Source organism: Chenopodium quinoa, unplaced genomic scaffold, assembly GCF_001683475.1.
Source record: "Chenopodium quinoa cultivar QQ74 unplaced genomic scaffold, ASM168347v1, whole genome shotgun sequence".
NCBI classification, from domain to species: Eukaryota; Viridiplantae; Streptophyta; class Magnoliopsida; order Caryophyllales; family Amaranthaceae; genus Chenopodium; species Chenopodium quinoa.
In genome coordinates, this window is record NW_018743697.1 from 3,300,689 (window position 1) to 3,324,783 (window position 24,095).

Here is a 24,095-nt window from a genome sequence, read left to right on the forward strand (position 1 = left end):
GTAAATACTAGAACCAATTTGCCCATAAAAGAGTGGGCAAAAGCTTTCTGCCTAAAATTTGGAATAATCAAGAGTTATGATACATTAGCCTAGAAAAGAATACTCAGAACATTTTATACACAAATGTATAGCTATGTACACATCTATGAAGCACAAGTAAAACTATTTCGTATGTACTACACTATCAACTATGTTAAATTATATAACTAGGATCATCTAATTTCTAAAATCCAAGAGATACATTCTCTTAAAAGTTGATAATTTTGTTGCACAGCTATTTTATAGAAAACTTGCATTTTTCTATGAAATTCTGACGCGTCTTCCAGGCACTTAAAAGCACCAGCACATTTACATTGCTCAGTCAAGTGACTATCTTTCACCATATGACACTTGACACATACCAAGTCCTGCAGGTGGTAAAGGCGTTCCCGCTGCCTCACTATTTGAAGAAGAGAATTTTCCATCTTTTCTCTGTCATAAGGCTGCCCGCATTGTGGCATTGAACATCGCCACTCCTGCGTGAGTAGTGATGGATCCCTTCCCAGGTCAAGATCTCGGACATCATTGCAATAGCTGTTCCAGTACAAATTTTTAATCCGTTTGAAAATAACTGCTTTAGAATTGTGCATCCTACTAGGAAGTAAATACATTTTTGATATAGGGTAGGAAAGGGAAAAGAATTCTTTTTGAATTTACCTGCAAACGATGTTTGGTAATACAAAAGATGGTAGAGGAGGAGAAAATTCTGCTTCTGGAGCAAACTCTCTCACATGTATTAATCTAAGCAAATTCCTTCTCATGACCTGCAGAATGCACAAAAAAATTACACTTGCATCTATTTGAAACAGAAACTTTTCAGTGAGAACATGAACCTCATGCAATAAAGGGCATGTAATGACTATCATGAAGCTTGTGGACATATATAGAGGCAAAGATGCAAAATATTCATACAATATCCGGCAATGAAATAGCTATATTAGTTTGCTACCTGGTTCCTTCGACTCCATAACAGTCACATGTTCAGTCAATTTAGCAAAATCTGAAAGTAAAATCTTTTCTAGTAAAAGCACGACATATTTCTTTATATGTCAATTAAATAGAAAAGTGGTGGAAACTCCATTGAAGTAACTTTCATACTGCTGAAGCTAAAGCCAGGTAATAAAAATCTGTAGCTGATGCAGTTGAACCAAAGCAATATGCCAGAAGGTTTTGTTCAAGCAACCTCACCTTGTGTTGGTTTTTTCAATTTTACAAACAATTATCTGATACGGAATAAATATTACACAACCATCCAATATAAACCCCACATAATGATGCATGCAGAAGGAAGTATAATGCATGCATAATTGCAACTTGATTCCCTCTTTCTCAACCATGTAGGCCATGATACTTAAATTGTACCAAATCTTATATGTACTTATAGAATCCAAAGGGTCTCCAGATGTTTAGGATCTAAAGATTATTAAATTAACAAAAGGAACCATACTGAGCACTAAAATGAACATTAAAATAAAGTAAACGCAATTCTTTATACAGTCTAGCCACTTATAGAATAAACAAAAGCAGAAGTCAACAAACTTTACAGAATCATTCTAGAGCTAAGTCTCAAACCAAGCTCAAAGGTCAGAAATGTTTGTAAAAAAACTGATTCTATCATACAAACAGTAACAAGTTTCCACATATAATGCATACTCTACCAATAGCTGACATTAAAATTGCAATGAGGCATTCACTTAAGGGTAAATCATACATAAACTAAAGGAGGCAGGATACATAATCATTTTATAGCACTTGGATTGCAAAACATTAGTCTCACCAGTACATCATGCTGAACATTTTGGTCCAAAACCAAAACAGCACAAATGTGTTTGATAAATTCCAAAGCAACACCCTCTGTATGAGCCTGCCCAGTTAGCTGAGGGTCCACTTGCAACAAATCATCATCATTCTGAGGCCTCTTCATTCCTTTTGAGTGATGAGTTATCTCACGGACAACCATAAATAGTTTATCTGAGAAATAAGAGCTGATCTGCAGCAGAAAACATCCTTCATAAATTACAGTATATATAAAATCCTGGACACAAACAACAGTAACATTACAAATTACAACTATATGAAATCTAGTATTATGTTCAAACCTGATCTTTTAGATATTCAGTCATATGTGACTCAAACTTCTCAGCAATTGGAGCTGTGATCGATGGTGTACACAAGTCACCATCCCCAAGAAATGTTTCATTTGCTGCATGATTTAGAGCATACTCCCATGGTTTATACATAAACTCGGAGATCATCACAACAAAATGGTCCTGTCAAGAGCCAACAAGCTTAAGTGTGAGTTTTGTTACCTAATATTGAAATTTTTGCTCTGAGAATTATATAAAATAATAATAATGATTCTTGGGAGGGTTTTATTTTTCGAGGGAGAGGGGGGGGGGGGTGTAATTTCAAAATATTAATTCAAAAGAAGGCTTATACAAAAACATTATTTAAAAGATTTCTCGACTAGTGTAGCTATTTAAGACTGACCCATCATGCAGCATGTAAGATATTTTTCCAATGTGATTTAATGGTAGTTAAATTCAATATTTCAGGTACCCAGTCTAGTCCACTAGGATTTTTTCGAGGTCGTGATAGATATATCTCAACTTGCTGGCTTGCCATAGTAATTTTGAGAGTTCTAACTTCTAAGAGTATCAGCTTGTGATTTTCCCACTATTAGATAATGTTGCCTAGAATTGACAAAGATCAATATTTAATATTCTCCTTCTACAAAAGTTTAAGAGGGAAAAGGATTACTTGAGTACTTTTAGGCAAGTGTTCAGCAATATTCCAACTGGACACAATGTCTACTTGAAGATCACCAGGTAAGCATCTGCTAGAGGATGCAGAAATGCTGGCAGAAGATTCATCCTGATCTTTGGCCTGTATTCCTCCATAATTGTACTGTCATAGAAGGAGAGTTGGAAATTAGTAACCTCTTACTTGAAGAGTTTTAATATTTAGGTGCATAAAATGTGCAAATCCATCATCTTGCAGATTCAACCCCAATAAGAATAATCAAAAGTGTGAGATGATGTACTTTTACATAAAAGTTACAAAAATAAAGCACTCTGAAAGAAGAAAAGTTAGCTTAAACATACTACGTTTGATTAAAATCCATAATAACCTATCTTGGGCTCTAGTCAGATTACAAAGAAAACAACCATACACAATTTTTTGAGTTTTATTAGTAATCATATAGAGAAGAGAAAGAATTGGGCTCTTTCAAATGTTTCCAATATAAGATACACCTAGTTTTTTTTAAGAATTAAATTAAATCCCTACTACTCTCTCCATACTATTACTGTTGTAACTTGCAAAACTTTTCCTTATTGGTCCGCCCCTTCATTACTTGCAACAATTCCAATATTCACAGACAATTTGGACACACTATTTATTTTTAATGATTTCACTTCTTTCATTGGACTAACTGCCTTTCCACTTTCCTAATAAAACATAAAAAATGAACCCAACCCCCACGAAAAAAGGGTTTTTTAGCCCACAATCCACTAAATATATATTGCATAAAACTTTGTGCTGGTTAAATTCTTGCAAGTATTAAATGATAATGAAAGTTAGTCCCTATCCTTCCCATTTCCGTATCTAGTATGATAAAATGAATTCATCACTCTCCTTTTCCCCAAAAAACTTCAATCAAACACACTGTTAGACAATACAATCTGCAGCACAAATACATGCATGAGATGAGATTCTACGATCTTATGATGTACACAAAGCAAGTATTTTAGAGAGGAGCATACCTGATCCATGAAAAGCAAGGAATGCCAGAAGTGCAATGGTTCAATCTCAACCCACTCAAACAAGTCCCTGAAGAAAGCAACTAGTGAATCCCCAGAATTCATATCATAATTAAACATACTTATCAGACATCTCACCTTGTCTGGAGTGCTTTTAGCAAACTATCACAATAAGCCCTGGCTGCAGCTAAGTCAGCTTTTCCGGTGTCTAATATAACCTTGGAATAATTTGCAAAAATGACTGTAGCACCCAATTTGCGAAACTCTGCTAAAAGCAATGCAAACACCTTTTGCATAACCTATATATGTAGAATCAATTGACATTAGTATTGTGTTTTCGAATAAAAGAAAAGGTTACTACAGTTTACCACAGATAATAAATGAGGAAAAAAAGGGTCTAGGTAGCCAAAGTAGGCATCTCCTCACAGTATTGGAGTCCTGAGTGTATTTCAACAAACGCTTTTACTCCCTCCATCAGAGCTTAATAGTCACATTATCGACTATCCCTATATAGCATGACTTTCCTACCATTCTATTCACTACTCCATTTGAGTAAGTTTTGATAACGATAAACACATTTCTATTGTTAGGAACCATTTGAGTAAGTTTTGATAACGATAAACACATTTCTATTTTTAGGAAATGTGAGCTTTTTCTTAACATCCGAAAATCATGTTTGTGATAAGTAGTATTTCTGTGCAGGAGTATCTGACAAACATTATTCAATTTTTTTGCAGCAGTTCTGTAAAGTGTACAGTGATGCATTTACCTTGCAAAGCATTCTATATAGAGCTGGATCGTGAAGTTTCGACCGCGGGCTGAAATAAGAACAAAAATTACTGATTAATGTCAACTTTACAACTTAGCAAACAGGATATCTCTATAAACACCAAATATACCAACCTACAAAGCCAGCGATAAAGATGTTGTAATATTGCATCAGCATAAACATTTCCTGACGTAACTGCATCTTGTAGGCATCTTTGTACAAGTTGTTTCAAAACCCGGAAGGCAGGTCCACAGAAAGTTGACTCGTCAAACTCATATTGCTCACTTGATGTACAGGTATCAGGATCTGTATCTTGCTCGAAACCATGTAAGCCACTGCCCTCTATTTCATTAATTTGGCTGCTCTTCAGAAGGGCATTCACAGCCAAGTGATGGATCTGCAAAGAATTAAAATCCACATTATATTAAAACCAAATCTCTGGCATGACCCTGAAGAAGTTAAAGGGTTTTTCCACTGAACCTTTAGCTCCACAGAAACCTTTCTATATGCTCCAGGATAAACAAGAACGGGTTGATTGACCTGTAAAGCACCACAAAAAAAATGAGTTACGTAAAAAATAAAGAACTGGTGCCACATGTACAATTCTGGGATGTGGTCTGTTTGTGCTGTTGTAGCTGGACAAAAATTATTAAGAATATGTATGTATTTGAGTTCAAATGCATAATCCAAACAGAAATTGACCAATACAAGAATAAAGATTAAAGACAATATCATGGCACGGTAAAGGAAATAAACGAAAGAGCACAAGCTATAGAACCATAGGCTATAAAAACAAGCTTTATCAACATATATGCTTGTAATATTTGGATTATTGATTCAAACCTCATCAACAAAGCATCCGTCCTCGTCACTAAAGCCACCAAGTTCTGGAAGTCCATCATCAGAAATCCAAAGTACCTGGAAATATCAGAAGAGTTCAGAACAAAACCAATAATGGAAATAATGAAATATTGGATAATGCATTTCACCGGCAGTTCTAAATTTCCTGGCTGTCTTATTTCTGTCTGTCTTTTGCTCTTATTCAATTCACTTTTTTTTTTTTTTTGCCGGATTCATAACAATATTGTATAACCTAAAATCGGCAAATTTGTGACTGCAACAGATCAAACACTTCAGAACCTCTGAGAGTCAATGCTGATGAGCTAGAAAACTCATTGACACTAGAGGCCCTTAAGATAAGGTAGCCCAAACTTCAATCTAGACCTTAACGACAAATGTTTTACGCTAATCAAGAACATGATACCTGTTGGTGGTCACGTAATGCTCTTGAGAAGAATACATCTATAGTGTATATAATCCAGTCAAGTTCAAGATTCCCCAGGGGTACCTGCATTCAGAAAAAACATTGAAGTGTCAGACATAGACGGTCTATTATTAGAGTAAAAGCTCCAGCATTAATCAATGAACACTTGCATGTGCATATCTTGAGAGAGATATCCTCTCATTTAGCCATTGAGATGATGCTGCACATCTCTGCAGAGCAATTTTTGCAGCTACAGTTTGCCAACCAAGAGCCTGCATACAGCATGATTATAGTCACCATCCAAAATAGCTAAAAGTGTGCATTTATCTTGAGGAACAATAAAAGTAAGATAGTGGTACCGGATAGTGACTATCACGAGCATTGGCAGGGATGCTCACACATGGAAGATCATTTAATACTTGTATACCTGACTTCAAAAGATGAACATTTGGACATTCAATAATAGCAAGGCAAGGTCTGTGATTGTGCGGCCTGCATATGCAAAGACAAATTCATGAAAAGGCTGAAAAACGGTTCTCAAAACTCAAAAAAATGCTTAGCTAGTGAGACTGGAGACCACGAGATTAAATGAGCTTCATAATTTATTTTTCCTTTCGGAACTTTACAGAATAGCTGACAGCATGTTATGCTCTCTACTCTTTAGGGAGGAAAATTGGAGGGGTTGAAACCATGAAAGCAGATAGAGGATACTCTAACAAGCAAACTGCATGTCAAGAATAAAATAACAGCCATAATTCCACCTTTAAATGCATAAAAAAAGACTTAGTTCTTCTTCATGTTTGCAGCCAAGACAGCCACTTTAGCAATACATTTATTTCTCAAGAAGGAAGAGGCTTGATTCAACAAAGCAAAAATATCCAATAAAGATTTGAATTTTGAATCTGTTGGAAACCATAGAGATGGTTTAAGGGAAGTGGTTGCTTTAAATTTTCCAGATTCCCCAAGAAGATATAAAGCCACATATTTAAAGATCAAAGAAACTTTTAAAATAAAAAAAATAAAAAAAAATAAAAAGGAAAACAAAAATAAAGCAGAAAAGCATAGAGCTGAATGATTAGATGTCCTCAAGATATAAACCTTAGACATAAATGAAAAACCTCATTAATAAAAGCATTTCTAATGATCAATACTAACAATCAATAAAGAATTTCATATTGTTTCACCTTACTAATCTTAAAATTGACCTCCTTAATGTGACTAAGCTCGATCTTTTCAAAACTAATCACTCTTTGATATGATTGCATATGATGATACCCACATTAGTAAATTATGTGCTTTGATATTACTCGGCATGTTAGTATCTTCAGTTTCTCATTTTAATTGGTTTCTTACAAGCTTGCACAGGCACACACGCAGGCACAAAGACACAAAATAAGGTCGTAGTTATATCAGTGAAGTATCCATGTTCACTAACTATTGTGTTGGGGTGGTTCAGTTCGATGGAGATGGAAATTTATATAAACTTGCTAGTTCAGTATACTCCATCCGTCCCCAAATATATTTCCCATTTCACTACAAAATCTTGTCACTGTTGAATGCTTCGATTCTCCACTTTCTTCTTCTTTATTCACCAACAACAAACCAAACCTTACTACTAACTTATTTTCACCTTTAATCAACCAAAACCCCATTATCTTCCTTTTATTCACCTGTAATTAGAAAAAAAAAACCCAGCTTTTTTATTCCATATACACCATCAAACTCCCTTATCTCCTTCATACACTTGCATTATCAGATGGAATTTTCTTTAGGGAAGGAGGGAGTACAAATTAAGTGAAATGGATCAGAGTATAAAAAAAAACCTGTGTCCACTTATTAATTTCTGCATGATCCTTTCAGCTTCATCATTTTGAACAACATAGTCCACCTGGGATTTTTAGTACAAGACAAAGATCAGTGTCATGATGTAAAGAAAAAGATACACAGGACACAGCAATATTTTCAAATCAAGTTCTCCAACTTGCCTTGTATGACATGACACCCTGAGAAATTGAAGATTCAACGGATAAAGCTTGACAAACTTCATGATAAAATCTCTTAATATTAGTGGGATTCAAACTTCTGTTCTGGTGGGGATCCACCACAGCAAAGGAAATCATGTTAGCTGCAGGGAAATATCCGCCATACACCGCTCGCCCTTCACAGCAACTGAAGTGTTTAGAATGAAACTAATTGTCAGAGCAATTTTTATACACACAAAAATGCATGTATTTAATGAAAATAGATTCTTGCATGGAAAAGAATTAAAGGGCAGCAGTAATAGAAAGAGAGGCAGACTGGAAGAGTACATAAATTCATTGAAAATAAATATCCACCCAGCTCCTCGAATATGTAAGAAGGGGACTCAAGCTTGCGAACTTTATAATTACTAAGGTACTACATCAATATGTTCAGGGCAAGGAAGGAATTCCATAAGCTAATCAAAATCGATTTGCAGAAAATGTAAACACCTCTTACATGCTTGGATTCTTTCTCTAGAAGGTACCTAAAGAGCATAAGAATTTTAATGGAATCCAGGTGTGGTTTCTATTCATTAAAAAGCACATACGTCATAGAGTACCTTTTTTCAGGCAAGGCCAACACAAGAACACTATGAAATCTATATTCAAGAATTATTATCCACTTATGAAGATATCAAAATGTAAGATCGTTTGAAAAATATCCAAATCAGCACCCCTCTTCAAATGTGACTTGACTTCTACCATACAATCATTAGTATAGTGTTTTTGTTCTTGCAACTAATAGTTTTATCTAAGCTAAACTATTTTACCTGTGATACAAGTAAAAGAAGGAGAGAGAATTATCCAGATATCGACATTCTGCTGTGGTCTTCATCTGCAGTTCATTTAGGCTCCAGATAGCTTGAAGATTTCGTTTCTTAGCTGCTCTATCAACTTTGCAGACACATCCAATCTGGAGGACAGCATTTAGTTCTGGTGGCACCTTGGTTTCATAAATACCCTATCAAAAAAGATGTATAAATTAACTTAGAAAAAAAAAATCTCAGAAAACAATCACAAGGATCAGAGAGCCATTCATATACAAAAATCTGCTCATATATCCACAGTAGATCATGTTTAATATCGAATGGGAAAAAATTGATGATATATGCCATCGGAATTTAGAATTTGACATATACATGTCTACATTGACAAAAGATTAGCACGTCACTGAAAACTGCAATTGTGACTATTTAACATGTACGAGATGAAGTTGGAAAAGCAAGATTTGGATAAATATTAATTTAAAAATTTAAAACAATTTGATCTGATTTTACACAGAAATTAACATACTAATAGTACAAGAAAGGGGAAAGTTAACAATTTAATTTTCTTATGCTATTAACTTGCACTTTTTTCAGTACCCAGGGAGTTTTTGCAAGTAAAATCCTCTTTCTTAAGAAATTCTGAAGTGATTCTAGATATCTCTTCTTTGACGAGAGTAAGAAAATAAATACTACCTCCGATTTTTTTTAGTTGCAACTTTTTATCTCTCAAAAAATACCCAAAAATTGAAACTAAAAAAATCGGAAGTAGTATAAGGGCCACTGCTGAGCTGTATAAATTATGTTCCTACTGATATGATGGTGACTTGTCTACAGGTGTGGAAAATTATTTAAAAGAGCAGAATCAATATCTCAGGTTTAAGTCTTCATGAACTCAGATTTTTCATACATATCTGATGAATCCACAAGGCTGAAATGCATTTCGTGTAAAGAAATAAAGTATGAATGATACTCATACTCTATTAGTATGAATGATACTCCCTTTATTTGCATCAGTTTGACCGGCACATTTGCTAAGAAGCAACTTTGACCATTAATATCTTCTATTGTATTAGTAAAAATTGTAACATATTATATTATGAAACTAGACATTATGACTAATCTAATGCTATATTAATAATAACACCTATTTATTTTCTAGAGGTGAAAAAATTAAGTCAACCATGGTATGTGAATAGTGCAAAATTCAAAGTGTTGCATTTAAAAAAAACGGAGGGGGTATATATCAACATCTGTTAATCAATACAATCCCTTTACAAAATAATTTCAAGGAGCTAAATAATCAGACCTCCACTTCTGGATCTGCAAGATGAGCCATAAGTCTCTTGCTCTCTTCTCTGAATTCTTTCTCGTCAATTATTATCTGCAGTAGGAAAGAAGTGGACAAAATTTTAATCCTAGATCTGAACCAAATAGCCAAAAAATGAGATTGCAAACTGGGAGTCTGATTACCTCAATCAGGTTGTGGCTGCGGTGTCCATGAGGAAGAATCTTGTTAACACGTTTTCCAGGAAATTCTTCAGTTATTGGAGCTTTGGAGTTGAGATAAAACACTCTAGGAACAGTAACTGGAACCTTAAGCATGCTGCCTTCCACAATGACCCAAGCAAAAAATTGACCAGGGCAATCACTTGGGACAAGCTGCAGAACCTGTTAAGGAATGGACTTGAGCATTCAAAGACCAGGATAGAGGAGCTACATGCCTACAAACAAATAAATTAAGAAAAGATTGGAAACAAGTCTACCTGCCAGTAGCTGCTAGTGAGAGACAATTCCTGCCTTCTGAAGTATGAAGTAACTCCGGTTTTTCCCAGGTTTCTTTTCTGATTAGTCAAACTCTCATGTAACTCAGAAACACCAGTACCTTGTTTTGGGGTCTTTGCATTAGATAACCTGCCACACCAAATCTGCTCTATAAATATATTACCATTTACTAATAACATCAATTGACAAACTTCATTACTTCCAACATACACAACATTGCATTTTCTGCAAACAGTCTACACCTTCAGATCAATTTACTCCGTATAAGTGATTCTATGAAAATATGAAGATATTATCGTAGATTTAAGAAAATAAAATATTAAAAGGATGATCAATTTCTTTCCCTACACCTTCAAGGGTAGCTTATCTTCTGATCTTTGACACCCCTTAAAAAATGAAAGAAATATAACACTCGAATTCATTACACACTGTCACGCTGATAAGCTTATTTTCCTGTAGTTGCAGCAGAAGTAATAAAGGTCTCAATAATATCCTGTTTGATAGCATTAAGGATCATTACCTTACCTAGTATGGGACCTCCTGCCGTTGGTACTCCAAAGTCAGCAATATCGGCAAATAAACTAAGGTATCAATAGGATTGTGGAGAGGAAAATACGCAAATGAGGATGTGATCAGTCACATTTTCATGAAGAAATTATATTTATAATCATCTACGCTCATCATTTAGCAATCGTAACATACCGAACAACTTCCAGTAATTCAAAAGCAATGTTTCATGCATGATCATTCTATATCTGGGTTCATTCCTTCAGTATATACTCAAATATCTCACCACATTGTTGTGAAATTAGTTCAATAGATTTGTAGACACAATTATGCTAGTATTGAATCACAAATTGGAGATAATTTACTTGAAAACATCTTCTGTTGTACACGATGAAGTGATACTGTAGATTGAGTTGACATCATTTTTATGCTTTTTTAGGGAAAATGGCAATAGTGTTTCTCCCATTTATATACTATAGAGGTATGAACAAAAGGAAATAATTAATGACAATTCAAATAGGAGCCTAAATTATAGAAGAAAAATACCTCTGTCTCTTTCGTTTCTCTCGGTTCTCTTTCCACTTTCGCTTCTTCTGCTCAAGCCATCCTGCATAGTCTTCACTCTTATCTACTTCGATAAAACTGTTGTCCTGAGAATATGTGCATTCATGATCACTTTGGTGATCTAAGGCTGTCGTATGCAATGAATGCTGTCCATTTACTTCATAGCTATGCACAACAGGTCTACTGCCAACCCCAGTTCCACTTGAGTTTCCAAAGTCCTCCAAATCTGGAACTTTATGTTTATCTATTCCATTATCTGCATAGTTGGAAGCTGCATCAGTTTTTTTCCATAGAATCCCGCTTAGAAGAGAATAAATCCTTTATCTTCTTTTGGCGGAATTTGTCTTCCTTTTCCCGAACTTTCTTGTGCAGCCAGTCAGGATGAACTACCCTAGGTACAGGGTTGGCAACCTGAAAAATTAAACTCACTTTTAGAAATGATAAGTGTTTTCTGATACAACTAGTCACAATCACTCATCAGCACCTTTTGCATTGCAGCTGGAATGGTTATGATTTTCTGAATGGCTGAACTCAGACGCTGCTTGTAATAAGACCAGTCAATGATGGATCTAATGCCAACATCCGATGAAGTTTTACACCATTTCCGCACATAGAATTTCATAAGTTCTGTAATCAAAGGCATTAATTAGATGTTCTTCCAAAAACACACATTTATAGGAAAAAACTGACTAAAATTAGCAGCTTACCCGTTTCAGTTTCAAATATTGCAACAGGAATTGCTCTCTCACTTACTGGTGTTCCCTGTCAATGAGAAAAGGGAGTAGCATTAAGCATCACATGTTCAAAGATGGATATTAGGGGAGGGGGGGACACCAACTCTTGACACTATTTTTTTTTGCGAAAAAGGCCTTAGCCAAGGACCATATATAATTTGTGACCAACATACAAAGCTGGCAAGATACATAACTTAAGTAACTTTCTCAAGATAAAAGTGTCACACCTTTGGCTCAGATGCAACTATGTACTGGCAGAGAAGCCCTTTATCTTTGACCATGGTATCTCCAAGAAAATCAGCAAGACGCTTGGCAGTGGTCACTGCACAGGATTTCTGTTCTCCATAGTCAGCCAAAGACTTACTCATTGTGCTTGATTCGGAAATGTAATGTAGCAGCTCACTGTCTGCAATATCGTTCCCTTGGTTCTGAAAAAGTACAATGCAACAGATTAGCTTTTGTCTCATATCTTCCCTTACACCTTTCCCTTATCTTAAGTATGCTAATCTGATAGAATTTTAGCAAAATAGAAAAATAAGTCTCAAAGGGTAGTCTGCTAAGAGCCCCAGATCCTAATACAAAATATATATGATTATTTTGGAATTTTTCTCGTTCTGCTTACGTACATCAAGAAGATCAAGCCAGCGATCAGCAACTGCGGCAACTGCTGCATAACACTCTTCTAAAGTTGACCCATCAAGAAATTTGTCAAACATCTCAGCCTACAAAATTTTTAAAATAAAATAAAATAAAATCTCAATAGCAGATATAAATAACATTGAGCTACAAGAGCTCACATTATATTCAGATATGGAAATCTATAGTATGGAAGCTTATATGTTATTCATGAAATTGATAAACAGAAAACCATATTACATATATGCAATTTATTTGCATGCATTGTCATTCCTAGCATAGTATATTCAAACTCTGAACAGTGAAAACCGTGGTTGAGAAAAGACGCATACAGATGTAGCAGCTATCAAACGTATCTAGAAGAATTTACTGAGAATAAAAAAAAAAGAATAAGCAAAAAAGAGTAAAACATGTGGGCAGGACATCATCAGAAAGCATAAAAGACAGTGATACCTGGAAAACTTTGATGAGCTTAAGCTCACCTCTGCGCTTGATTTCAAAACCTTTAAGCTCTGCAAGGGTTCCATCGTCATTAAAAACTGCATACCGCTTTTTTATCAGGATCCCTTCTTCCTTGGAGGCCGGAATTATCATTGCCTATATTCCAAAGAGCGATAATTAGAGTTACACTGGATTTATCAAATGACAAGAAAGAAAGATTAATCATATAGAAATGCAAACTACCTTGTAAGGGCCATCCACTTCAAACTCAATTGAGCACTCACTATGTGTTGCATATGTTCTATTGACAGAATCCTTTAGTGTCTGTTAATAATAGTGATGAGAGATAAGATTAAATTAGTTGAAAAACTAATAGAAAGAATAACAGGAGTCCTTAAGGTGTTATTGGAAATGATAAAATAACAATTAGAGATTAAAAGGTACTTCAACATAAAGCTCTTCTTAACATTTTCTGATGTCTCAAATATCATACCCTTATTAACTATACGCTTGGTATTAAACGCAAAACATTTTCTTGAGCAAGAAACTTTTACATCAAACAAGCAGAGAAAGAATACAACAGACCTGGTATTGATCATTTGTGTTATTTCTTGCTACATCTACATTGAGCATAACACAAGGATAAGAGATTGTCAGCTTCCTCTTTGAGTCTCTGTGGCACAAAATAAAGTAGATTATTAGTATCGCCACTTTATTACGGGAATAGGAATAGTATCATAAAAATTGTAGGTACTATTTTATTGGCATGTAAGCAGAAGCAAAACTGAAATTTTACTTTGTTTTGAATGTGAAGTTCTCAGGAAATGACCCCGGTAATGCACACCAGATTCCATCTGTGTCTAGCTCAAGTGGTCTACCAATTTTTTCAACCAATAATCGAGCATTCTGAATGATTTTGGCCCCTGTATAGGTGACTACCCCAGCCATTTCCATGGAATACCATCTAGCACCCCTACCAAGAGTGAAAATAATGATATTATTATTATTATTGCATTCGTGAGCCATATATAAAACACAAAGTTTGGGATAAAGCAAGCAACTTACTTGCGCATGACATATCCGTAGAAGGAATTTAGGATACACTTATGAGCAAGCTGCAAGGAATCATACACGATAACCATATCCTGCAATAATCAAATTAATGATAACAGGTTATTCAAGTGAGCACATCATGGGAAGCCTCTAATATGAGATTTCAGGAAAATATCACTACTTTGCATGCAGCAATACCTGTGCTTCCTGGATCTTAATAGGATTTCCACTAGCTTTAGCTTCAGACAGCTTTCCCTTCCAAACTTTATTGAGTCCTTTATACTCGTATCTTCTATCTCGGAAGCTTAAATAACAGAAAAGCAAAACAAACTTAAATTTTGAAGCAAACATAATGTGAGAATAGCTTAACTTAAGCAGATTAAGCTCGAAGACCACTAAACTACTTTTCCTGAAGATGGTTTCCAAGAGTAGGACTGTAGGAACCTCAGATTCTCAGAAAAATCAATATATAGTTACTAACTTACCAATGTCCCTTCCATAACACAAAATAAAGATATTTCCAATTTTTACCTGCGCACAGTGTCAACATAAAATGGATTTTCCCTCATACAGATCCCAGCTTCTCGAAGCTCAGTAGAAGGCTTGTCAAGAACCCGCTTATATGCCTATAAATGGCATAGAAATTTATCAGCGTAGTCTATATAAGGAGAAGATAATGTCAGAAAATGAAGCAAGAAATTACCTTCTGACAGTATTTTTTAAGACGTTCCTTTAGCTTAGACTGTTGATCTGCCTTTGGGAGGTCAAGGAAAGACTTAGAAAATTGCCCATTATTGCCATCCACCAATTCAGATTCAATTTGTCTCTTTATATGGTTATAATCACTGATATAATTTAAAGAAAAACCAAAAAAATCAGTTTTTGGTTCCTAGTATCGCATTCCCAAATGATATACTGCATCGTGAGATGATATACCTTTTCTTTGCCGTGTAAGTTTCTCCACGCCAGACCCATTCAAGAGTTCGTAGACAAGTTTTTCCAGGGCGATTGAAATCACAAGCAGTGCAGTCTTCATCTGTAACTATAGATGGGGGCTGGAAACATAAGCAAAGTCAGAAAACACAGCATGTATGTATTGATGTATAGGTCAAAAGAGAAAATTTAAGGAAGAAAACCAAATGCAAAATGGCTAATAGGGAAAATGTATTTTTTGGGCCAGATCAGCCAAAGCTGTTCCATAGTTCAGCATGAAGAAATTGAAAGAAAAATCTATGCGGCAAAATCAAAGTTGTTTGCCTCCAGCTGAATATTCACACAACTGTCACTTAACAAACAGAAGAAAATAACAAATCAGCAATATTAATTCAATGCCTTTTTAGCTAACTAAACCGGCATTTTCAATTCATAGAGGCTTGTTTTGTAAGGCCAATTTAACTGATGATAACAAATACAGCCAATGAAGGGCCGGCAGATGATGAACCTACTGGCTCCTATTATCACCTACACCTTTGATACACATTATTTTTAAGCTTTTACTCTTTTAGGTCACTCCAATTATATTTCCCTAATATCCTCCCATATACCCAAAATCTTGTTTCCTTTATGAATCTTTTGAAAACCATCTCTCTACACCTACAGTCCCATTACTCACTCACCCTTGTAGCCCACAGCGGATTGAAAAACATTCATAGCCTAGCAAGCCCTACTTTAATATCATTAGTCCTACATGCATGCAATGTATCAATTCCATAAGTATTAATAATATATCACATTCATAAAATAAATGAATAAGCTTATTAGTGGCAAATAAAAAATGTACATGGCATACGTATAAATTCAATCCAACTCCTTTTAGAAAAATTTATATGGGTAAGCTATATGCCTATATGTATGAAAATATATCATTCCATCAATATCCTATGCTATATACTACGAAGTAGTTATTTATAGAACCAATCTTTTCTTAGATTCTTTTCCATCCCAAATCTACCTGTTTTTTATTTAAGAGAATAACAAGGGAACTTCCGATTATTTACACGACTCAGGGGCTCCTTTATAGAATAGAGATAATTCCAAAGGTCATAAATATAACTAGAGAAGGGCAGCCAATAAACAACCCACCTGAAGCCTGTTTGTCAGAATAATATTAGGGTACATAGCAGCAACATCCAAATGATATATCAAGGGGGATTCTTCGCGTACAGGTTCATCTCGTAAGCAAGAAAGCTGCAAACCAGAGAGAAGTAAGAATGATTGCATAATGAAATCTAAAACTATTGTTTCATAGGGAAGCCAACAGCATATGATAGTGGAAATAACAAGCACAAAAGATAAGCCGGTACTGAAACTTCAAAGTGAATTGACAACAATCACCCGTCATATGTAAACATTAGGGATCCAAGATTATTATATTATGATAATAAACATTACAGAGCAATGAAGGATAGAAGATGATATGATATTCATCAAGCATCACTGATACCAAAAAAAAAAAAAAAAAAAAAAAAAAAAAAAAAAAAAAAGCACCTTTTCCTTAATTGCACCCTTCACTTCATCGTAATTTGCAACAGAATCCAAGTCCATCTTCCCCTCCACTTTAATAGCATATTGCAGATCACGATCAAGGTTGTCAATTAGTTGCTGAAGATGCAAGTGATCAGAATCAGTTAACGGGATGAAATAAATATATAAGTTAATGAGAATCACCATTCTTAATCTACTAAAAGGATTATGAAAAGGTCTAGCTTCTGTACAACACACGTTGAGCATCTGACTAACCTGATACGCAGATGGGTCGACTTTGAAACTAGTTGGAAGATCGGATCTAAAAACACCACTCTCGAGGCACTCCACATGACCACCAATGTAAGTCTCACTCTCCAAGAGTTTATTGTTGTAGAATTTTTCTGGCTCAGACTGGTGTTTGTTAGGACAGATAACATTTGCACTGAATGCCTGCGTAATCACAAAAACTGTAAGATAATTGTCAAAGTACAAAATCCAATCCACACACATTACCAAAAAATTGCCTAAATAATTTACCTGGACCATCAATAGCATCTCACAAAGAGTTCCACTTCCTTTCCGCAAAACCTCGTCTGGAGGCATGGGTATAATAGTAGCAAGGGAAAATATGAAAGGATGAACATATGTCATATACAAGTAATAAGTTGCAACAGCATCAGAAACAGAATAAGATGCCATCATCTGCATGACATTTCCAAGATACACTAGGATCCATTAGATACTTGAAGATAAAGAATAAAGTTGAAGAATCAACGCCCAAAGCTAAACTGGAAGAGAAAGTTTAAAGATGACACAATCTAATGTAAGGAAGGACTAGGGGAAAAATGAACATTGTTTATGCTATGGTGAAAAATGTAATCTGAGTTTTAAAACCCTTTTCAGATATGGCTGCTTTATAAACGAATGTAGCTAGAGTTTCATTTACCAGAAATATATATACAAACAATTTCGGGAGGATGAAGTTAATATTGCTCAGCAATAAGCCACAATATGTTTACTAATAATGTGCCATCAAGCTAAAGTTAAAAATTAATAGCAACTCATACCTGAGGCTTTTCTTTGGCAAAACGAACCATGTCTTCAGGATTCACCTCCAATGGGTCATAACCTAATTTTGCTTTGGTAACAGCCTAAAAGAGTTGGACCAAAAAAGCCATATGCATAAATGCACAGCAGAACAAACAATACAAGTTATAAGCTCCATAATTATAAATAAATAAATTAACATAAAGTTCATGAAGTAGAACTACAGACAACAATATCCAAGATTTTCATAGACTTTGCTATCTCTTTTATGAAGTAAAATTATTACTCAAAATTCTGTCTCATAAAGATATTTGACAGTGATCCTTAAAAAAAAAAGAGAGAGAGATGAATAAAAAGACTGGTGTGACAGGAAACTACAACCATTTCATTCCAAACATTGATTAACTTGGAACCAATGACAGTGGAAATCTGGGCATATCTTGGGTTTTCTGAGCCAGAAAGTCCAAAGGAACAAAAGACGTCAAGACAAGAAGACGCTGCAAACACTGATGTAGGGAATGGGAAGTAAACAAATTATTATCATGCTATAGGAAGCAAGGATATGGCTCTTTCTTGAGATAAGAAGCAGTATATCTGTGACCTATAACCCTTTTTGCAATTCAATTCCTCACAAACTAATCATGAACAGTGGATGGAGGAAGTATATAATCTTGATGAGGGAAGCAAGAATAAAGTTCCTTCTTGAAGTAAACTATCCTCTATGATCCTTCTTCAAAAACTAAACTTACTAATCAATCCAAGGAAGCAAAACAAAAGGAAAGAGAAACATATGGGGATTTTGTTTGATGATATCATTTTTATGAGTTATGACTAGTTCCAATACCATCCTAGTTCATTTGACAGAACCCTTGCAGGATCTTATGTAGGATTACGGATCTGGAATTGTGACAGACTGACAGTTTCAGAAAAACCAAAAAAAGATGGGATACCTTCAAGCCCTGACTCCCTTGAGGAAGATAACTGTCTCGCTTAACCCATGCAAAGCAATCGAGGTGGCAAGAAAATCTAGCACGACATTCACCCTGAACCTTGTCACACTGAAAACCAATCTCCTGCAATAAAAATGGAAAAATAAAAATAAAGAGAGAGAAAGATTCATCTCAAAAGAGAGGGCAGAGGGGTAATTCAAGAATTAGGATTGACAACTTTAAAGCAACAACATCAACACATATCTAAACCAACTTATAAGCTTACCCAACATAAAATTACTGAAATAGTGAAATCACTGTCTTGTTAAAAGAAGTAATTCATATATGAGCTGGGATTTTGTAAGTTGTAAAGAGTCTATAAGGTGTATAACAGAATGGCATGAAACTATAGAGACAAAGTACCCACATCACTCATTTTTAAGCCATGGTGGGCTGCTCTGCGTTCCAAAAATGGCCAGTCAAAGAAATCCCCGTTGTATGTAACATATATACCAGGCTTTACATCTAGCATATGAGAAAACCAGTGTCTTAAAAGCTCCACCTATGAATAGTGAATCAAGTGTCAGAAAGAAGAATATGATCAAAGCTAACCAAAGCACTTAAAAGCTCACCTCATTTTTCACATTGGTGACTCTGAAATATCCTTCAAATTCTGGTTTTGGAGTGTACTCCAAGTCCTCTATATCGTCCCCAACACACTGCCAATATCAAACAAATCATCAATATATATTGATATCTATCTAGCAAGCAAAAGGTAAAAACTTTAAAGTGAAAATCTTACATTAAGTTCAACAAATGTGAATAGAATAATAGTATAAAACAACCACAAATAATCAGGAGAAATTTAAGCATATATACTTATATAGATATGTAGTAGAAAGAAAAAACACATTTTAGCCAGAAAGAAGTTTGACAAACGTAAACCACAAGTTTGAAAGCACTTTGAGTTCTTCGCATCACCTCTCGGTTTATAATCAAATATCCTTGTCCATCAACCATGTATGAGATCATCATTATCAAATCATACTCAGCATCTGGGAATTTCAAAGGAAGCTTTGTAGTCTCTATATCAAATGCACAAACATGAACTTCAGCACGTTGCAGCAGGTCTATCCTCTTATCAAGCACAACACCTGTGCTCGATATACTGACATCGTACCATTGTCCACACCTCACATCTGCATCATACAAAAACAAACTACTTTCATTATGACACTGCATATTCCAAAGATTGAGGAGAGTATATTATGTGTTAAAAGGTAAAGTATACCATTGTCAATGCAAAATCGGACGTGATAAGGAACATCATATTCGCGGAGATCAGTTATGCAATCAACAAAATCGTGAGGCCTTTGCTGGCTGCAGATCACATATGAGATATTCAAACTCAGCACTGTAGGTGGCAGTAACACTTAAAAGGATAATAATTAATTCTGAATTCATATCAAATCAACACGGAAAGGCAGGGAGCCTCACCCTTTTCCAGTGATAATAGACTCGTAAGCTTGAGCGGCTTCAAACTTTGTTTGATTTCTATCAACAACCCGTAACAGGTCATTCCTCACACTCATTAACTGTTGGACTGTGTCAAATGATATCTTTAAGTATGACTTCCGTAACCCAGATAAGTGGTTTTTCTGTCTCCAAGGCACACGGGAAAAAAGGTTAGCGAGATGAATTCTATAAGAAGGTGATCTAGTAAAGTATACTACTAACGGTGCCAATGGAGTACTGACAACAAGAAGGAATGCAATAACAGTAGAATCAGACAGTAACAAATGCTATCTAAAGAGAAATGTAACACAAGGCACACAAAGAGAGTAGCATAACTAGTGTGTGTGCACTGTGCAGATTGAGTATATGAGAGAAGGTATATAACGAATGTACATAAAAGGTATCTACATTACTACATATATCTTCAGGGCTCCAAGTAGTGTCATCAATCAAGTATATCAATTTGTTTGTTTTTAAAGAGATATAAAAATTCTTTCTATATATATATATGATTATTATTGACTTTTTAACTTAGTACGAACTAACTATTGAACTTTCCAAAGTGTTCCTACCGATTAAGTGATGTCCATAGTATGAAACCCCAGAATATAACAGTTTTCTAGTAAATTATGCAACGCCCTCAGTAAAATTTGACTTGTGAACAATAATATAACAAAGAAACCTACTCGGACTCTTCATGACACTTGGACACATTACTTTAGTTCAAAATCAAGGAACTTTTTTCACAAAATAGCCAAGTCCAAGAATCAACGACGTTTATAGCCTAATTGCCTTTGGGATTTTCTTATACTCTTAATAGCATTACATAAAAATGGAGGAACAACTTAATGCCAACAAAAAACTTACAAGATCAAGGTCTTCCTTCTCCACAATCTCTATATTGGCTATGTCATTTTCATACCGCCGTCTAAGATATGCATCTACATCAGTCTCCATTTTATCCTGCAAAGTCCCAAAAAAGCCCATCAACTTAACGAACAAATATCCCAGCTTGTGGATAATAAAAAACGACATTGTTAAATGACAACAATTGAGCATTCAAAAACACTTACTTTTGTGGCCGCGTAAAAATAAGGCCGAAATTTATACTTCACCTTGAAGCTAGACCCATCCTACAACCCCAAAAACTTCAATTCAGTAAAAAAATTAAACAAAACCCCAAAATTCAGCACAAAAATTAGGGTTCCAATTCCACTCACCTGAGTAACAAAATACAAATCTACGCAACTGTACAAATTCCCGCTATCTTTATCTTGAAGTGACGACTACAAACACAAACAATCCAATTAATCAATCAATCGATCAATTACTCAAATCAATTCACCAAAATCCCAAACCCTAAAAAAAAGCTCCACAATTTCAGCAGCTTTTAAGCCAAATTAGCGAATTACTGCAAACTTACAGATGATAACGTAAGTAGCCAACCAAGACGCTTATCACCTTCAGTAAATACATCAAACCCTAGCTTAGATTCAAGCTCGTCTTCAGCACTTCGAACCAATTGCTGCTGCTTCTTCTTCCAATTCCGGTCATCTTTCCGATCACGACGTCGGAAATCGCCGCTCATAGTAGACCTAATCCGGTGAAACTCCGGCAAGTTTTTGAGGAGAGAGAAAGTGGGAAGATGTGAGAGGAAGGGAAGTGGAGTGAAGAGTGAAAAATGGGGGAAAATGGCGGGATGAAGATGGGGATTGTGATTTGTGAGAGGTAGAACAATTGGGGTTTTCCCGCCCTTTTTGTTTATTTTGTTTTTGGACGGAAATGCCCCTGCGTTGGGTGACCTTGACTGTGTTAGGGACTTAGGGTGCCTTGCCGTTTATAGGGTTCTTTGACCATACTCGTCCTTTCACATATTTTATGTTTTTGTGCTACTTTTAACTAGAACTATAATGGTGATAATTTTTCCATATTTCTTTTATATATTTTGTTGTTGATATCATTTTAAAATAATTTGGCTTGTTTTTTTATGTTTAATAACATAGTTGATGATTGGCTTAGATAGTTGCTTCAAAAAAAAAAATTGGCTAAGATAGTCAAATAACAATTCTTCTTATAAGAGGTTGGGTATTCGAATTCTTTTATCATCGTGGCATAATGATTCAAGTTGATTGAGTAGTGATGATGTGGTATAATGAGAGATAGAGTAGGTGATGTGGCGTGATCTACATGGCATAGAGACGTTCTTAGTAACGTATTTTAATAGATTAGTATAGATAGATGAGAGGTTAAGATTGTGCAATTTGTATAAGAGTAGTTTTTGTAATTAAAATTGTATTGCGAATATACACTCTTTATGTTGTACTTGTATTGGTAACGTCTTTTAATAAATTAGTATAGATAGATGAGAGGTTAAGATTATGTAATTAGTATAAGAGTTGATTCCGTAATTAAAATTGTTTTACGTCCGGGTTCGTTGCAGATTAATTAAATTGGTCGCTGTAAACCGGTAAATCGGTGCAAGTTGAAAAACGGTAAATTGGCCGTTTAAAAGCAAATTGAATGGTTCCACACACCCATTTGGATTCCTGAAGGGTATTAGGGACCATAGTTAACATTTCGGCAATTTTTATTTTCAGGCGAAAAAAAGTCAAAAATTTCCAAAATTGAAGGTTAATCCACACTTTTTGAGAAATTTTTGAGGTTTCAGGTCCCAGTGTCAAAAAGTATTGAAATTGTATGGGATACATATCGGGGTCATATAATGTCGTTTGGAACCATATATGATCAATATTTGTTGTTACTAATGTTCGTGGTAGGCTTAAATTAATCAAATCAGTTCAAGTTGTAAACTGGTAAATTGGTCGTTTAAAGGAAAATTGGATGGTTCCACCCACCCAATTAGACTTCCGGAGGATATTAGGGACCATGGTAAACATTTGGGCAATTTTTATTTTCGAGCGAAAAAAAATCAAAAAAATCAAAATTGAATATCCACGTTTTTTAAAAAATTTTAGAGGCCGGTTTCGGGGCCCGGAATAGAAAAGTATTAATATTTTAGACAAGACATCTCGGAGTCATATAATGTCGTTTGGGACCTTATATGATCATTATATGTTGTCATAAATGTTCGAATTAGGCTTGAAATAACAAAATCCGTGCAAGTTGTAAACCGGTAATTAAATTGGTCGTTTAAAGGCAAATTGGATGGTTCCACAAACCCAATTGGACTCACGGAGTGTATTAGGGACCATGGTAAACATTTCGAAAATTTTTATTTCCGGACAAAAAAAAGTCAAAAAATTCCCAAAATTAAAGACTAATATCCACGTTTTTTGAGAAATTTTGGAGATTTCAGAGCCCGATGTAAAAAAGTCTTGAAATTTAGGGGATACATCTCGGGGTCAATAATGCTATTTGGAACCATATATGATCATTATTTATTGTCATAAATGTTCGTGATAGGACTGAATCGATGAAATCGGTGCAAGTTGTAAGTAGGTAAATTGGTTGTTTAAAGGCAAATTGGATGGTTCCACACTTCCACCCACCCAATTAGACTCCCGGAGGGTATTAGGGACCATGGTAAACATTTCGGCAAATTTTATTTCCGGACGAAAAAAAATCAAAAAAATTCAAAATTGAAGACTAATATACACGCTTTTTGAGAAAATTTGGAAGATTTGGTGTCCGGTGTCAAAAAGTCTTGAAATTCTAGGGGATACATTTTAGGGTCATTTAATGTCGTTTGGAACTTTATATGATCATTATTTGTCGTCATAAATGCTCGTGGTAGGTTTGAGTTAATGAAGTCGGTGCAAGTTATAAACCGATAAATAGGC

The 24,095-nt window shown here is 35.1% G+C and overlaps 1 protein-coding gene across 1 annotated transcript; it reads right to left on the reverse strand.

Moving 5' to 3' along the window:
- Positions 1 to 5: 5 nt before the first annotated feature.
- Positions 6 to 22,290, reverse strand: LOC110684277 (DNA polymerase epsilon catalytic subunit A-like). The gene is given in 50 exon segments (XM_021860715.1): positions 6 to 573; positions 697 to 803; positions 1,817 to 2,029; positions 2,139 to 2,309; positions 2,800 to 2,946; positions 3,804 to 3,870; positions 3,939 to 4,099; positions 4,570 to 4,618; positions 4,704 to 4,966; positions 5,050 to 5,109; positions 5,413 to 5,487; positions 5,834 to 5,917; positions 6,004 to 6,105; positions 6,193 to 6,325; positions 7,657 to 7,721; positions 7,819 to 8,002; positions 8,625 to 8,815; positions 9,928 to 10,002; positions 10,092 to 10,289; positions 10,385 to 10,532; positions 11,457 to 11,761; positions 11,763 to 11,885; positions 11,959 to 12,101; positions 12,182 to 12,236; positions 12,436 to 12,636; positions 12,835 to 12,930; positions 13,298 to 13,441; positions 13,529 to 13,609; positions 13,871 to 13,958; positions 14,082 to 14,258; positions 14,351 to 14,430; positions 14,537 to 14,642; positions 14,870 to 14,964; positions 15,042 to 15,183; positions 15,275 to 15,393; positions 16,421 to 16,525; positions 16,826 to 16,939; positions 17,078 to 17,254; positions 17,342 to 17,506; positions 17,872 to 17,955; positions 18,802 to 18,924; positions 19,208 to 19,342; positions 19,413 to 19,499; positions 19,762 to 19,979; positions 20,072 to 20,160; positions 20,278 to 20,438; positions 21,163 to 21,258; positions 21,369 to 21,428; positions 21,516 to 21,581; positions 21,719 to 22,290. Coding segments are annotated over 50 exon segments (6,654 nt in total). The 5' UTR covers positions 21,884 to 22,290; the 3' UTR covers positions 6 to 212.
- Between the last annotated feature and the right edge of the window lie 1,805 nt (positions 22,291 to 24,095).